Source organism: Chelonoidis abingdonii, chromosome 4 (genome assembly GCF_003597395.2).
Source record: "Chelonoidis abingdonii isolate Lonesome George chromosome 4, CheloAbing_2.0, whole genome shotgun sequence".
NCBI lineage: Eukaryota > Metazoa > Chordata > Testudines > Testudinidae > Chelonoidis > Chelonoidis abingdonii.
This window is the reverse complement of record NC_133772.1, coordinates 147,047,098-147,063,877: the sequence shown is the minus strand read 5'-3', so window position 1 is coordinate 147,063,877 and position 16,780 is coordinate 147,047,098. Positions and strand designations below refer to the sequence as shown.

Sequence of the window (16,780 nt, the reverse complement as noted above, 5' to 3'; positions counted from 1 at the left end):
AAGCCCAAGCTCTGTGTCTTACTTTCCTATTGTCCCAGGGCGGGAAAAGGCTACGGGACAAAGGGAGGGGTGAATCTCTTGTGTGAGCTGACTAGGTTTGAATGCATAGCCTCGGGGAAGCTAGATTGCCTCTCTGGTTGTATTCAAAGGGAATAGGACAGCATCGCACCGGCTAACCCAGGAAAGGGGGGGAAGCTGGGGGATGAGATAGAGGAGACCCAGGGGCTCTGGGTCTTGGAGGGGTCCCCCAAGGAAAGGTTTGGGGAACCCGAGGGGGCTGAAACCCTGGAAAACTTCGGCTGGTGGCAGCGAAATAAGATCCAAGCTGGGTATAAGCCTGGGAAGGTTCACAGTAAGCACCCAGATTTTGTACGCTAAAGTCCAGATTTGGGAAAGAGTTTACCACACACCCACCCTGGAGACAAAGTCTCCAAGACATCTAGAGCTTAAAAAAGAAAAAAGAAAAAAAAGAAAAAAAATCAGATCTGAGGTCAGGAGGGGACACTGCTCAGTCACAGACTGTGAGCAGTTGCATGGTCACCCACAATAAACCTGCCTGCACCAAATCAGTAATAACCCTGTGGAGCACTTAGACACCTGGAATAAAGCCCCACAGTGTGGTCACGGGCATTCAGTGCTATAGCCCGCCACTGCATAAGCACAGTATTGTTGCTGCTATTGTTGCACACCTTACACATTTATAAATACCACTGAAGTCAACAGGAGTTTTGCATAAGCAAAAACTTTGGATTCAAGTTTAAAAAAAAAACAAAAAAAAAAAACACACAGTCCCAAATCTTCAAACTTTTAGACACCTTCATTTTTACTTTAGCAGTTAACTAGGTGGCCTGATTTTCAGAGCTGTGAATCCAGATTTTCAGAGCTGGGTTAAGATGCTTATACTTCCAAGTCTGAACAATTTAGCCTTTTCTTGTTAAACTGGCTTGAGCTAATAGTGCATCTAATATTTTCCAGTTAATGATGACACCTGGCATTTTTCTGATTTCTAGGCCTGCGTTATCTTACCCATTTTCCTAGCTATGGCAGGTAATCTGCAAAAGAATTATTCAATTTCTCTCTTCAAGTATTTCTCTTTTCTCCAATATATTTTACCATGTTTTCCTATATCCCTAATACCACTTAAACACATAATTCTCCATCTACCATGTCAATTTAGATTGCTTTCCCTGTGTGGTTCTCCCTCTCTCTCTCTCTCATTATCCTACCTTTCTCCCTACCTGTCACATCATCCAAATCCTCTTAAGCTCGTTATAAGATGCCTCTATAACTCTTACTGTGTAAAGCTACACCTCTTCATCTGCATCAAATCATCCTAATCCTCTCCTAGATCTTAGTGTCATAATCCTCTTCCTCCACATTTTGCAGCTGTGACTCTACTTCCACTGAGCAATAAAATTAAGTTGATTTGCAGTCATATACGCCTACGGCTGAATTCTCAAAAAGCGTTCAGCAATGGCCTAACTCTGTTCCCAGTGAAATCAGTGGTAAAATGCTCAGTTTGGCCAACATTCCCTGCTTCTGAACATGCTACCCCAGCATCCTCTTTTCATACATTCCCTCGTTTCAGGTTTCTTGGCACAGGCTTCCTATTTCTTTCCTATCTACAGTAATTGAATTATAAAATAGTTAATTATTCACACGGTGGCCAGTAAAAGAAATACTGAGATCTGTACGCTTATACTGCGATAAATTAATTACTGTATAAGAAAGACCAGGAACCTCCTATCATATATATATATATATATATATATATAGTGACGAAGTACTGTCCTTGACTCCGTGGGTCCTGCATTTCCGGGTGGATTTCCTTAGCCTCAGAGGCTCACTGTGACCCTACATGTAGCCCTTCCCTCTCTAGAGCCAAGGGTCACAGTTTACTGAGCCATTAAGGGAGGTGAGGAGAAGCAATCCTCCCTCGCATAGTCTCTGTTGTCTCCCAGTCTCAGTGACTAATCAGAGAGAGGAGTGGGGAGCCCGGACCTACCCTCTACTCTGGGCTCCAGCCCAGGGACCCTAAAATTAGCAGCCATGGTAGCTGACTTTTTGGAAATAGGACATGTACAATTCCCTGGGCCACTTCCCCACAGCAGCCCCCACTCAATATCTCCTTCACCGTTACCTCAGGGCCTCCTTCCTTGCACCTGATATGGATTCGTACTGCTTCATTCCTCCAACAGCACAACTCCCTCCTATAGCTCCTGACACCCACGCTTCACTGACTAACTGGGAGGCTTTTAACTAGTTCCAACCAGCCCCTGATTGGCTTCAGGTGTCCCAATCAATCTAGCTATCTCCACTGCCTTCTAGAAGGATCTTAATTGGCCCCAGGTGTCTTGATTAACCTGGAGCAACTGCGATTTGGTTACCATGGTGCCAGGGATTTGTTTAGCCTGGGACTAACATATCTCTTTCTCACTACTTTACTGTAGCCATCTGGCCTTGCCCCATCACAATATACATACACACACACACACACACGGTAGATAGACAATAGATAATCATTAGTTTATGGCATAGAATAGAGATCGTGTATTTTAAAGTGGACTGTGGGGAGCTAGTAGTCTACATTTTGTTCTCTCTGGACCAAATTCAGATGCGTGTGCATGCGGGGGGCTACTGGCACCAGAGATCCATACTTCTAAACCTCCTGCGTTTCCCTTCAACACTCAGTGAGGGTGCACTGTAGGGCCCGACAGAGAGGGAAAGCTACAACATGGGATCTCTCCTCCTTCCCCACCGCTCCACCACCTGCCTTCATCCCCACCAGAAATGGCCAGTGCATCTGATGAGCCCTGTGGGGAAAAAAGGGAGTTGGACTTATAATCTGCAAGGGTCCAAAGTAAGAGCATAGCCCGGAATTTCCAAAAGTCAAAGAAAGCCAAGAATTTCCTCCCTCCTTGCTATGGGACTGGAGGGGAATATTGGGCCAGGCTGCAAGCTGAAGAGCTTGTATAGGACTGTGTGCAGCCACCCGGGATTAACCCTGCCTTTGGGCCATCCTTCACTGCCAAGGCATGTGCTCAAAATGGAGCAGAAAATTTTTGATAAGTGCTAGGGCAGTAGGTGCTGATTCCACAGCAACAACTTCTGATGGGTATGCCTTGAGCACTGCTTCAACGTGCAGCTTGAAGCCAAGTTCCTTATCTGTTCCCTCCTTTTTTCTTCAGTGCCACAGTGAACAATTTGAAGGCAAGGCACTTTCCAGAAGAAAAAGGTAGAAACATCTGTCCTTCTCTTACCTAGCTTAAGGAGGAATTTGAGCCACCTTCTCATCAGACCTACAGTATGTGAGAATATTTCTCACAGCACTTCAACCTGAGTATCTCAATTTCCTTATCATATCAATATCATTTGGGAGAATTGCTGGTACCAAGCCCAAAAGTTCTCTCACAGGAAAGCAGTCAGTTCAGAAAACTCAAAGACAAATGAAGAAAAAGCCCAAACAACTACAACCTTCCAGAAAACAAAAAACTGCAAAAAAAGATTTACATTTAAATGGTAATAAATGAAGACACCCGCCATTCCCATCAGAAAAGCCTTCACTCGCAGGCAGAGAAAAAGGAAAATTGAGCCTGGAAGAATAGCTCAGTGCCTTATTATACAGGTGACTTCTAAGCCCCCTAGAGTCTGTTTTTCAGGCACTAATAACTAGATTCCTAATAGCCATCTGTCATTGAAAGGTTCCAGAGCTACATGATGAAATTTTATGAAAGAGAAATACAACAAATGGCTCACTTACTTACCAGGAGTGGAAACCGTCAAATATCTACGTTGTTAGCAGCTTGCCCATAATTGCTCTAGGCCTAGCGCAGCTCACAATCCCTTTTTTGTTAGTGTTTGTTGATGGGATTTTTTTACGTGTCTGTGTGTGCGCGCGCGAGCATAAGCATTACGGCATGTAAACTATATGCAGTTTTGCAGTTTGCTAACTTCTTTCTCTAATGTGTCATGGGAAGTAACTCACCTCGGATATTTGTAAAAGGGTGTTGAGTATACAAGAAATTACTGGCTCAGTGTGTATGTAGGTACATACACACTGAGCCAGTAATTTGTATATGTACACACACACACTCATATATACTCAACACCCTTTTACAAATATCCGAGGTGAGTTACTTTCCATGACACATTAGAGAAAGAAGTTAGCAAACTGCAAAACTGCATATAGTTTACATTCCGTTATGCATGCCCTGCTCGTTTTCCACGTTCAAATACACACACCTGAAGACCGATGATATTTTTGTAAAGTCAGGCTCTTGTTAACATGGAACTAGTATTTCTTCCTATGTTAATAAGCTAAGGTACATTAACAACCTTGTTAGGATCAGCTTCTGACATGGATTGTCTGTATAACTTGATTCCAGATAGACAGCTCTCATATGAGCTTGCATTTAAACTGCAAGGATTATTACTTCTCTTACATTTGCTAAAAATAAAACGGAACAATGTCAAAAGATTATACTAAGCAGAAAGGCAGGGGTGGCATTTAAATAGAGCTTTGCAAAATCTGTACAAAAAAACCTGCATTAAGAAATAGGGGTGTGGATTTTTTTTAAAGTGAGTCTATATAATTCAGTGAGAAGAATTCTTTAAGGATTAAAAAAAATCACTTGTATTGTTCAAACAAATAACAGTTCAGATAATAAAAAATGAACAAGGACTTTTTCATCTGTTTAACGTCCGAAGGATATGAGGCCCCAAAGAGAAACTAAAATGAGTTCTTATACCATTATGGCTGCATTTTAATATTGAATTTTGTCTACAGTGATTCATGCATGCATTATTAGTTGTAGTTATTGCTTGTTTCTCCATTACTTTGATTATTTTTAAATGTTATTAGGGCTAAACGTTAAGAAGCTTTAATTCAGTGGCCTTTTTAAGATTTGCACTTTTTTCTCAAGTAGTCTCCAAAAATTCAAGATATGGCTCTAATTAAGCCTTTTAAAATTCAGACAACAGTGGCGTTGATCTCCCAAACAGAAATTAAAAAAGAAGTTGCAAGGAGGAAAGGAAAAACAGCAGTTTAAAAATAGCAATTATGGTCAGGATTTTCAAAAACATTCAGAGGTGGTCTTTGCTCTCACTGAAATTACTGAGAGCTTTACTATTGACTTCAGTGGAAGAAGAGATAGGTCAACAGCGAACAATTTTTAAAATCCTGCCCTGTAACTTTATAAATCACACACACCACTAATATTCTCTTACACTGCTTAGCAAGACACTTTCCCTTCCCATACAGGACAATGTTGCTTAGTGAAAAACCCAACAGCCAAATTTTATCCCCCAATGTTTGCAGAGTTTCAATTCTAGTGAGTATAAACGTGACCCTAACTGAATTTAAAATTAGAAATAACCCAGTGCAGTCAATTTCATACAGATTGCAATTGCTTACCTCGTCCACATTCTCAAAGGCATTGATGATGTCATAAGGTAAACAGGACAGAAGGTCTATCACAAACCAAGTTTTCAGGTAATTCATCCTTATGAGTTTGGGATCAGATATAACCTCTCCCCCAGGGCCAACAAAGGTTGTATGAAAGTTTAAAACAATGTCAACCAGAAAAATAACATCCACCACACTGTCCAACACCAGCCAGGCTATGTTGTTCTGTTTCGTTTTGAAGGAGACATTGTAGGGAACCATAATTGCTGTATAGAAGGTTAGGATTAAGATGACCCAGTCCCAGGTGGTCTTAAAAGCACAATAGTGTAAAATAATGTGCGGTGGAGTCTTTGGAGCTTCTTGTTTATACTGAGGAAGAATATCAGACCCAAGCTGGAGAACCTATAAAAGGAAAGAAACACAGAAGTTATGGCTTTCAGTTAACATTTGTTATAATGGGCACATTCTGAAATTGTGTAATACACAGAATGAAGGAAAGAATGTTTTTGTTATACCCTGAAGGTTCCAAGGCAACCAGTAGTTTCTAAATTATTTAATTTGTTAATCTCATGAGCTCATCAGTGCATAAATCATGTAGGAATGGGTGGAGGTGGCTATCACTCAACAAACAGGAAAAGCGTAAAGCGTAAGAGTAATCTTACAAAAACAAAGATCATTTGCAGACGGACAGAGTGAAAACAAGGCCAACAACTACTGCTCAAAAGTTCAAAGTAAAGTACTCTGCCAACAAACTGGCATGAGGGCCATCTGGATACAGCTGTGTCAGTTCATGCCTGCAGTTGAAAATATGAGACCCCATTCATACCTACAGGTACTGGAAAGCTTAGCATTCATACCTGAACTCTCTCTGAATCTAAAAAGTTGCCAAAACATTATCTTGCTCAATGATCTACTGGACTGTAGCCTCATTGGCTGATTTCCTTCTAAAGTAAAATATTATGTTCTTAACATCTGGTCTAACTGCTTGCAATTGTATGACTGGATAGGGTTGCAATGTATGCTTCCTCACCTTTCTCTCCAGACTGCACAAAACGTTGCCACTAAAAAGTCAACATCGATGATGACTTAATATTATTTTTCATTTGCACACAGTCTCATTTCCAACTCACTAATGAAAATACTGAATAGTGCTGGACCCAGGACATATTTATAAATTAAATACAGTTTCCAAAGTTTGTATTTTCTGCACACTCACCTCTGTAAAAATCTAGAACTGCCAACCTTGTAAAAGAGCCAAAACAATTTATTCTGGCTAGTCTAATTATCACTTATCTCAATCCAACATGAGAAATTTGAGTGGGTAGGAACAAAACAGTGATTACTCCAGTTTACTAACTTACTGAGCTGCCGAAAGAAAGACCTATATATATATATATGTTGGAACCAACAGCAGATTTAGGATTTTGGATTCCAAATGGGTATTAGGATAGAGTAAATGCATTCAGTCTCCAGGAACTGATTGTACTAACACATCACTTTCAGTACCCCTTACTGGAGCTAATGTACCATATTAACAGTGGCTGCTAAATGGCAAACAGAACTGTCATACTTGTCAAAATGCTCAAATCTGGAATGTATTCTTGATGAATAGGGAGGGAGTGAGTCTGAAGTAAACAGAACAATATTTAAGAGCATGAATCAAAGTATGAAAAAGTGTTTCAATCTCAAATTTCCAGTTAATTAATGTTTTTCATTCTTCTTTGCAGGAGAAGAACTGGGTGTTGCTACGATTAAGGTGTGAAATCCTGGCTGCATGAAAGTCAATGGCAAAACTCAATGGAGGCAACCTAGCAAGGCTTTCACTCAGGAAAAACAGTGGACAGTGTTGTTAATTTAACAAAATATTCAAAATAAAGTTCTCCAATCCCTCCTTAAGTCCTTTCATTTACTCTTTGCTCTCTCACTTCACCTGCCTGTAGCCTCGCTCCCAAGCTCCCAGTTCCTCTGCTGGAGTCTGCTCACTCCCAGCAGCCTCTGGTCCCCCTGAGCATCCCACTCTCTGCACCATCCGGCTGCTCTTTATAGGGGAGCCAACTGATCTCTGCTTGCATGTGCCTCCTTACTAACCATGGCTGGCTGGCCCCAGGTCTCTATTCTAGCCCTTATGGGGCCAGCCACTGTTACAAATTAAAAGGAAAAAAAAACATGTTCTGTGCAACAGCTAACGATGTAACTGATCCAATGGGCATTACCCTCATCCTCATCCCCTCCACTCTTTGTTACTCTGAATTGTTGTGTCTCATTTCAGATTAGACTGTAACCTCATTAGGGTAGAGACCATGTTTCTTTCTGTGCTTTAAATACCATCATGCTTCGCTTGACATGGCATGTGGGCAGCAGAAGCTTTAACTGTGGAGGACAATGAATTATAAGGACCATTGCACTTCGTGCTGCTCAACTGTACTGTGAACTGTTTTCTTCTGCAAATGACAAACACTGTTAATAATATTGAAATGTGGCCAGCATATTCTGTCCTGCGTAAGCTGTAGCTCATCTGGAGAGGCAAACTTCTTGCCCAGAACCAGAGGACCCAAACCAGGTTCACAAAGCACAGAGAAGTCATTGAGATAGAGAAGCTAGAGATGGGCGCAGCCCATTACATCACCTCAGCTGTCTCAGTGCCTGTGGAGGATAGTTCATGGAAAAAACCAACAGTGAGAGTAGTGGAAAACAGTAGAAGATTTCAACTTTGATTTCATTAAAGCAGAACTGTTATTATAAATGTGCACAAAAACTACGAAGAGAACAGGATACATTTTATGCTGCCATCAATCTTTAACACTGGACTCAGTACAAAAGCCTTCTGGCACAGAGAGACTGGGACTGTCACTTTCAGTAACTCATATATTTTGGCAGCTCCCACTTACTGGTGGGCTCAGAGAAGACAGCAGCAAATCTTTTTTTTTGGTTAACCTGAAAGCATTCACCTGTTGCATTATTTGCACTGTTAAAGGAATGTTTGCAGGCTAACAGTGGATTTAATGTACAGCTTTTAAAGAACAAAAGGTGATAAAAATACAGCAGGACAGACTTTCAGAGCTGGGTGCAACAGATGCATGAACAAAAACACATATGCACTCTCTGTGCATGCAAATCGCCATACAGCCAAACAAGGACTCTTGTGAGATAGTATCTTAATCCTCAAGCAGTCCAATTTATTTCATTGGGACTACTTGAGGAGCAAATTACTACTCACTGGGAGTAAGGGTGTCACAGTCTGGTTGTATGGGAGTGTAAAACTGCACACAGATGGCATAACTATGCACCCTGTGGTGCACCATTACCTGATTAATGCACTAAAATGACAGTTACACAAAAACAAACAAAGGGTCATGCAAGTGATAGAGATCTGTGCATTTTTGCAAGGGAACCAGTCATGCCTCATCCAGAAAAGGGGGCTGTATGTATTTAATATGTTCTTTCACATAAGTAAAAGATGTATTTTGAAATCAGTAGCAGGGAAGATTATTCTTTATATTAAAATGTTAGTTAGTAATGATGCCAATTCTTTTATCCATCACTTCCTGTCTTTTAAACAAGGCAAGTCAGGAGTCTGTCTCACACTTACTTCAGCTAATCTTGAGTGTTTGTGCACCACCTCAGCTTTGTTCATTGGTGTTAGCTGTTGCAGAACACTTCTGCTGTTAGTCAAAGCTCGTGTCAATCGAGCAAACTTTGTCCAACCTGTGAGGAAGAAGAAAACGTGCAAGTTGGATTTAGTTACAATTCAGCAAGTGCAAATCTCATTCATGTGGACTAATGTTAGTTTCAGATTTGAATGGTTTCTCTCTTATGGCATCAGACTCCAGACTTACATCCCCTGCAAAACAGAAAAATAACAACCTGTGCTGTAGATACCTCTGCTAATCAAGAGTAAAAATGAGTAAAACTAGCACACTTTGGCATTTGCTTTCTTTTGTGTTTTTGAGAGACAGACTACGCTGGAGGTGGAGTTATTCCGGTGTTGGAGCCAAATTCCAAGGCCACTGTAGTCAACAGAAAGACTCCCATTAATTTCAGTAGTCTTTGCATCAAGCCCATCTTGAGCACTGCTGCTGTAATCGGGAAAACTCTGCCAGGGGCCTGCTCCAAAGCCCAGGGAACCCAATGGACAGACTCCCATTGATTTATGGCTCAGGCTCTACATACCTAAAGTTGACCCTTCCTTTACCCGCCTCCCACCACCCGAAAAACATCCAACACCAGAAATAAAACTACAGAAACAAAAAAAAATTGAAATTAAAAGCATGTTGATATCAATGCTACTGGATGAAAATTCATAAACGTCTCAAGGAGTCACTTAAAAATAGACTGAGGGCTACATCGTACAACACAGTTAAGAAATAAATTTAGCTGTTAAACTAATGATAAAGAGCTACCTTAAAGGAGGCTTGGGAGCCACACATCAGGCTGCCACCGGTGAACCTGCTTTCATAATTCAGCGTGGAGCAGTCTTTGCTCTATCACTGATAGCACTGATAGCAACACAACCTGGGAGCTGTGGCAATATGCCTTCCCAACCAAACAAACGCCAGGATGTTCTAGTGGTCGAGTATGTGTAAATGGGTGAGAAGGAAAAGGGGTAAAAGAGAGGCAATGAAAATCCAAAGCGCTTAAGTAGTATAGCATCCAAGCATCGCCCATAATGAAAATTAAGATCTTTCCCTCGGATGCTGGTGGGAAGGAAACATTCTGGAGCTACAACCAAATAGATTTAATTATTCTTTAAAAAAATCCTTGCTTTAATGTATGCATTTTTGTATTGTGTATACAAGCACATATGTTTGATGTGAAAGTCACTTCCTTGCCAAGTTTCAAGTCCCTGCTCCAAATCACAGGGGCACTAGGGCTTCTCAAATAAAAAGGACAACAGATTTTTTTTTAACATGGAAAAACAACATATTTGTCCCTAATCTCATCCGCAACAACAGCTGAACTAATTTAGCTAAAACTTTCCCACAAAGTCTAACCTGATGGAGATGTTCTGCATGGAAAATTTCATCCCAAACAGTTGCAAGTTGGCAAAGTTCTAAGCAACTGAAAACAAAATTTTATAATGGGAAGTGTCAGGCAACCATAATAAAACACAGCGCTACCAAATCTGCCTATAATATAGTACTGAGTATTCTATGACATATGTACAACAATTGAAAACAGGGTCTTGTAATGGGAAGTGTCTGGCAACCTTAATAATAGGCAGTATTACTTGCCCCCATCTATAATACTATTTTTTAGTTGTGTCTTAAAAAAATATTGCTATTAAACTACATATCCCTCCCTTTTTCTTAGTCACTATCAGTCCAACTCTAACGGTCTTAAAGAGGGCCACAGAAACAACCTAAAGGCATTTCTATAAATAAAAAACATCATACCTTTAAAGTCCTTTATCGCAGGAGCTTCCAAGACTAGAAGGAAGTGCTGGATCCTGTCGTAAAATTAGAAATCTCCCCACTTGTAGTAGGACAGAAACCCAATTTCTAGCCATGAAAGAGGTGAAATACCAGACTTTAAAGGGTCAAATGCTTTCTCTGTACAGAAAAGCAGTTGCAGGTGAAAGATTTAATCTTGCCTAACACGGGAATTGGGCAGGTGTAGCGTAGGGGGAATTCCACATTTGGGAAAGGAAGAGGGAAACATTTATATGTTATACTGATTCGTATTTTTAAAAAGCAATTGTTTGAAGCCACTCAGGGATCTGGAATGTTAGGAGAGCCCCCCATTCCCAGTTAGTGGCCCAAAAGCATGTGGGATAGCAATATATAAGTGAAGCACCTTTGACTAAGTCAAAACTGCAGTGTAAAAATGCATAACATCCTTGAACGTTTATTGTTTAGTTATCCAACTATAAGCCTTAATTGTGAATTCACATAACATGGCATGTTCTCTTTCTTTTCAGTAGTTGTTGATATTCAATTAGGAACAAGTACTCTGCTCTGTTAAACAATGTCAAAACAGATTTCACTGTCTGAGTATGAACTAATAATTTCTAGTGCAAAAATCTTCCATTTTCTTTTGTTTTTAATTGCCCTACGGAATTGGCAGGAAAGAGGGACAAGGAAGAAGTAAATAAAAAATGTCAGAAGAGCTTTATCTTTCTTAACCAGTGATTTCAGAGAGCAGCTGGGCACATTAGTGGAATTATGACAACTCTATGCCGATGCTTCACATAATTGCTAGAGGCCACGATATACCACATAGATTCCATTCAGTACTTTCCAGTCATGCCACATGCCACAGAAAAAGAGCAACTCTGTTCAGTGGTGGGATCACCCACCTGCATACAATTGTGAATATATGGCTATACGGACACATTGTCCATACCCCTGTATGGAACTTCCACTGGTATCAGTGGGAGTACACAGAGGTCAAGACTTACGGCTTGTCTACACTACACAGCTTTTAGCAACAAGGCTGTGTCGACACAGCCTTGTCACTAAAAAAGTCAGCACATGTGAACGCTCTCTATCGGTATTTTGTTGGCACTTTTACCCACAAAATACTTCCAGCCCCATGAGCAGCAGTAGCTTTGTCAGCAGGAGAGCACCCCTGCCGACAAAGCCGCATTCACACTGCCATTTACGTTGACAAAACTTTTGTCTTTTGCGGGGGAAGGAGGCGGGGGTTAAGTACCCATGAAAGACAGAAGTTTTGTCAACAACGTCGCAGTGTGGACAAGCCCCAAGTCTTTAGTCTGTAAGCATTTCCTACAACCCAGAGATTAGAGAAACAGGAAGGTTATCAGTGAAGCCAAAACTGCTACTGCCAAATATCTGGACTCCATCCAGGATTTTGTCATTTGTCAGATTTATCTCAGCTTAGTAAGCTACACAGAACTTTCTACAGGCAGATGGTCACTGAATCAAGATTTATTTTGTTCCCTGAAGTTCAGGTCATTAATCTGCCTAGTGATTAGATGAAGATTTTTTTGTTTGGTACTGTAGATGATAGGGAATGCCCCGCAAGTCCTTTTTTTGTGTCCCTTTCACGTAGCATCTTCAATACGTGATGAATTACTGGTGGTCTCCATTTAAGAGAAATTTGGATTTAAAAATGCCTCCCCTGTTACAATCAGAAAACTGGTGAGAAATTCCTAACAAAGTCATGGATACGAAAATCATCTCTTCTGTGCTCTGCATTCACTACAAATAGGTGATGTCTAGGGCAATTCTCTGGGAAAGACATATACTCATTCAACCTCTTTTTGTATAAGACAAACCAATAATAGTGCACTTTTAGCTCTAGGAGAAAAGGCAGGAAAAATATAGCTTTAAAATAAATTCATCTTGGCAAGTTTATCCAATGACAGATGAAAGACATCAACCAAATTTTGATTCATAGATTTGGAAGCTAGATGAGACAATTGTGATCAACTAGCTTGACCTCCTTCATGACACAGACCATAGAATTTCACCCAGTGCTTCCTGCATCAAAGCCCATTAACTTTTGTTGCACTAAAACCGATCTTTTGAAAAAATCCAATCCTGATTTAAGTTCTTGAACTCTGCGCTGACTTCTACCTTGTAAAGTTCTATCAGAGCCATGGGTTTGCTCAGGAAGGAAAGCGGTATATAATATGGCCTAGAATGACCCTACAAAAAAATCAACATGAGGTCCAGCATACTGTTTTCATCTAATCTAATCTATCTGGCTATGATGTTATTGAATAAACGCCAAGCTCATATATGCAACCAATAAAGACACAGCAACTGCAAGGTATTGGAGTCTGAGTGGGAAGACGAGAATGAATGCAGGCTGTCTTGTTCTCCTTTTGCATCTTAAATAATCATTACAGGATACAGGACAGTATTTCTTGATGCTGTTGTAGACTAGCTGAATACAGAATTATATTTAAAAGCTGTGTGTGTTTAAATATGCAAGAAACTATTTCCATGACTGGCTAGTGCTGTCAATGATCCTTCAAATGTCACCCAATTTACTCCTTCTCTTCCCTGCTTCAATATAGCAGAGACTTAGAAAGAATGATTATTTTTATCATGTGTGTGAGTGACCTCCTGTCCTAGCAGTTATTCTCACTGTGGGAGGAGTACAGAAGCTGCACTGATTGCAGATGTAACACAAAGAAAGAATGTTCTATAGGAAAAAGAAAGGTCTGTGTCCTGCTCACACAGCTCCATCTGAAAAGCCTGATGTTGAGTTATCCCATTCAAGTGCTAGGAACACAGGAAATACCAGACCAGACCTGACCCAAAGCTGATCCTGTCTCCAACAATGGCCAATACCAGAGTGCTTCAGAAGAAGATGAAAAAAAGCCAGAGGACAATTTGGGGGATAACCTGCCCCTAAGAGAAGTTGTTTTCTTCAATTAGTTTCTGGTTCATGCACTGTGTGATGCTGTATGATTAAAGAAGAGTCTTTATATCATTGATATTACCACTGTGATACATTTGCAACAAATCTTACACAAAGTGTATCATGTAAGGTGTCAATGGAAGAGTTATAATCTATCAAGTGTGATTACCCTGATTAAATCCATGCATCATCTTTGTATCTGAAGTTATGAATATTGGCTACATATTTGTATCTCCAACATGTGTTTTGTTCCTGGGTGACAGCCTCCAGATAGCTGTCTAGCCCTAATGCAAATTTAAGTGTTGAAGGCCCATTAAGGACACTTCACTCCCACAAATGGGCCATCGAAGAAACTCATCCCATCCAGATAGCTCTTCCTGTGAATATCTCATCCAGCGAGGAACCAATGGCCACTCCCTGTGATAAAATGTGTACGGGCATGTGATATGCTCATGTGACTCTGTACTCCATCTTGGGAGTCCACAGGGACTGTGGACTTTGTTTGGGACAGTAAATTTCCATGCACAAGGCAAAAAGACCTCTGAGGCAACGCCATTTTGCCTCTATCATGCTCTAATTCTCTGGACTGTGGACTTACAACTAAAAAGGAGCATCTTGAACTATGAACTGAGGACCTTCCAATCTTTTAGAAGTTACCAGAGAGACTTTACAGGCCAGCAATCTATTCCACCGCTGTTACAAACCTGATATAAGGCCTTTGCAATCATTTGCATGTATATGATCGATTGACCATTTATAACTCTCTTCTTTCCTTTTATTAATAAATCTTTACTTAGTTTACTACAGATTGGCTGATTGTGTGATATTTGGGTAAGATGAGAGATACATATTGACCGAGGGTAAGTGTCTGATCCTTTGGAATTAGTAAGAACCTCACATATGGTGAACTGGCTCAATAACCTCCCACTATATTAGATTTGGTTACCTGGATCGGGGTCAAGGGCTGAAATGGCTAAAAGGGACGACTTATTAACCAGAAGTTCTTTGTTACTGACTTGGTGAACCTAGATATAGAATAAACCACTGTCTACCCTGTTTCTCGCAATCTGCCCTGAGGTGGCATTCTCAGTGCGGTCCATCCCAGACACTGAAACATGAGAATTTACATCCCTGTCTTTAAAATATCCTCCATAATCTGAAGATATTCTCATTATCCATAGAAATCTTCTATCCACAATTCAGGAGTCCATTGAAACTTTCCTCAATCCTTCCTGTAAACTCGGATTGAGACTTCTGCACATCCAGGAAGTCAAATGTAAAATCACCAGAGGACTAGAAGGGTCATCTAGTCTAACTTCCTGCAAGATGCAGGATGTGTGTCTAAATCATTCAAGACAGATGACTACCCAGCCTCCTTTTGAAAACCTCCAGTGAAGAAGCATCTATGACCTTCCTAGGCATTCTGTTCCACTGTCCTACTGTCCTAATCAGTACCAAGAGGAGCAGTACTATCACCTCCCGTGACTTGCGTGCTATGCCTCTGTTAATGCAACCCAATATTGCTTTTGTTTTTTCTGCAACAGCAGCACATTGTTGACTCAGGTAGTTGTGTGCGTTAAACACCTCCAAACGAATATGAGCAGTAGGGACCAAAATGCCGCTAGGCATGAAAGAAAGGTTCAGAGGCTGAATGACAAGAACTAATCTTTCTCCCTTTCCCACCTGCGGTACATACTACTGCAGCTGAACTGTCATTTTCCATGCTACAACTCTTTTCCTCTGCAGTTTTCTTCATAATTTTATATTTTACCACAAAGGATTCTCTGCACCTCTTGTTCTAATTATAGTTGTTATTGGGCAGGATATGAGGGGCAAAGTGATGGCCTCTAATCTTTGGGCTGTAGGGTAGAGTGACAGTACCAAGGTGCCACAACCTAGGTCCTGCATGTTGCCTGAGATAAGTTCCTGTTGTACCTGAGACATGCTGGGGCAAAGGTTTCTCTGAGAGGAGAAATATGGTAACAAATTTATCTTTTTTTAAAAAGAATTTTTTCCAGCGTTTATTTTAAATGTGAGCTGCGGTAACACAAGAGGAAGCTGTTAATACTGTACTTAGCCATAGCGCTTGAGGGAGTGCAGGAACATGGAGCTGCCACGTATGCTCATCTACTGAACCAGATACAGAGAATGAAAGTCTTCTGGCCCCAGGAAAAAAAGCTTTGGCAGATGGGACTGTGTTCATTCAACCACTCCCTAAATTAATGAGCTGATTTAGAAATAACTTCTTGAGCAGTGCCTTGGCAGGACACGATATTTCCAGCTTTGCTATTCTTTGGTCCAAGTAACACAGGTAAAGTATGGTGCATTGCTTAGAACTAATATATTATTAGATATAACTTGGTCCTATGGTCTTTACACAGTCAAAAACCCGTAGCAACTTTAACTGAGCCATAATTATCCCCTATGAAAACCTGTTCATTTTAGTGCCTGCCTTTCTACTGGATGGACACTAGTCTAATAGTGTCACTATGCTGATGCAGCTTTCCCCTCCAGGTGCTGAGTCACTGTGCTTTATACTGGACAGCTGGAACAGGAACAAATCTGTTACTACCTGCTCGTTATAGCTGCACTCCACTTTCTTGTTTAGAGTTTACTTTGTGCACTACGAAGTTCTACTGACTTTGGTTTTAAGCACACTCTGGAGGAGATTTCACATCCCCTCTTCAGATCCCTACATTCTTTTACTATTAGTGCAGGCTGGTGATCAATTAATTATATGAACGCTTTTGTTCATTTATGACGTAAAGCTGCCCCTTTGTGTTTTGGACAGTAAGTCAGAATAAATGCACTGAGCTGTCGTGCCGCTTTAAAAAGCTGTGGCAACACACAAGGTAGGAAACAGACCAGCAGAGAAATTGTCAAAAGAAGGAGTGACAGCTTGGGTCCTTTCCAAGAACACTTCCTCTGATTCGGGACATTTTAAATGGAAGCATGCCAGCTTCCCTTAAAGAAGTAGTTGTTAGGGCTTTACTCTATAAAATCATCTCTTGCTCATTATTACTTGAAGCCAGATCCTTGGCAGAC

The 16,780-nt window shown here is 40.8% G+C and overlaps 1 protein-coding gene across 1 annotated transcript in view; it reads right to left on the bottom strand.

Moving 5' to 3' along the window:
• Positions 1 to 16,780, bottom strand: part of KCNH5 (potassium voltage-gated channel subfamily H member 5) — a 240,538-nt gene that overhangs the window by 181,539 nt on the left and 42,219 nt on the right. The window contains exons 5-6 of the mRNA XM_032789186.1: positions 8,994 to 9,109; positions 5,414 to 5,806 (exon numbers count right to left, since the gene is read on the bottom strand). Coding sequence (XP_032645077.1) covers positions 5,414 to 5,806; positions 8,994 to 9,109 — 509 coding nt within the window. The remainder of the gene's footprint in view (positions 1 to 5,413; positions 5,807 to 8,993; positions 9,110 to 16,780) is intronic.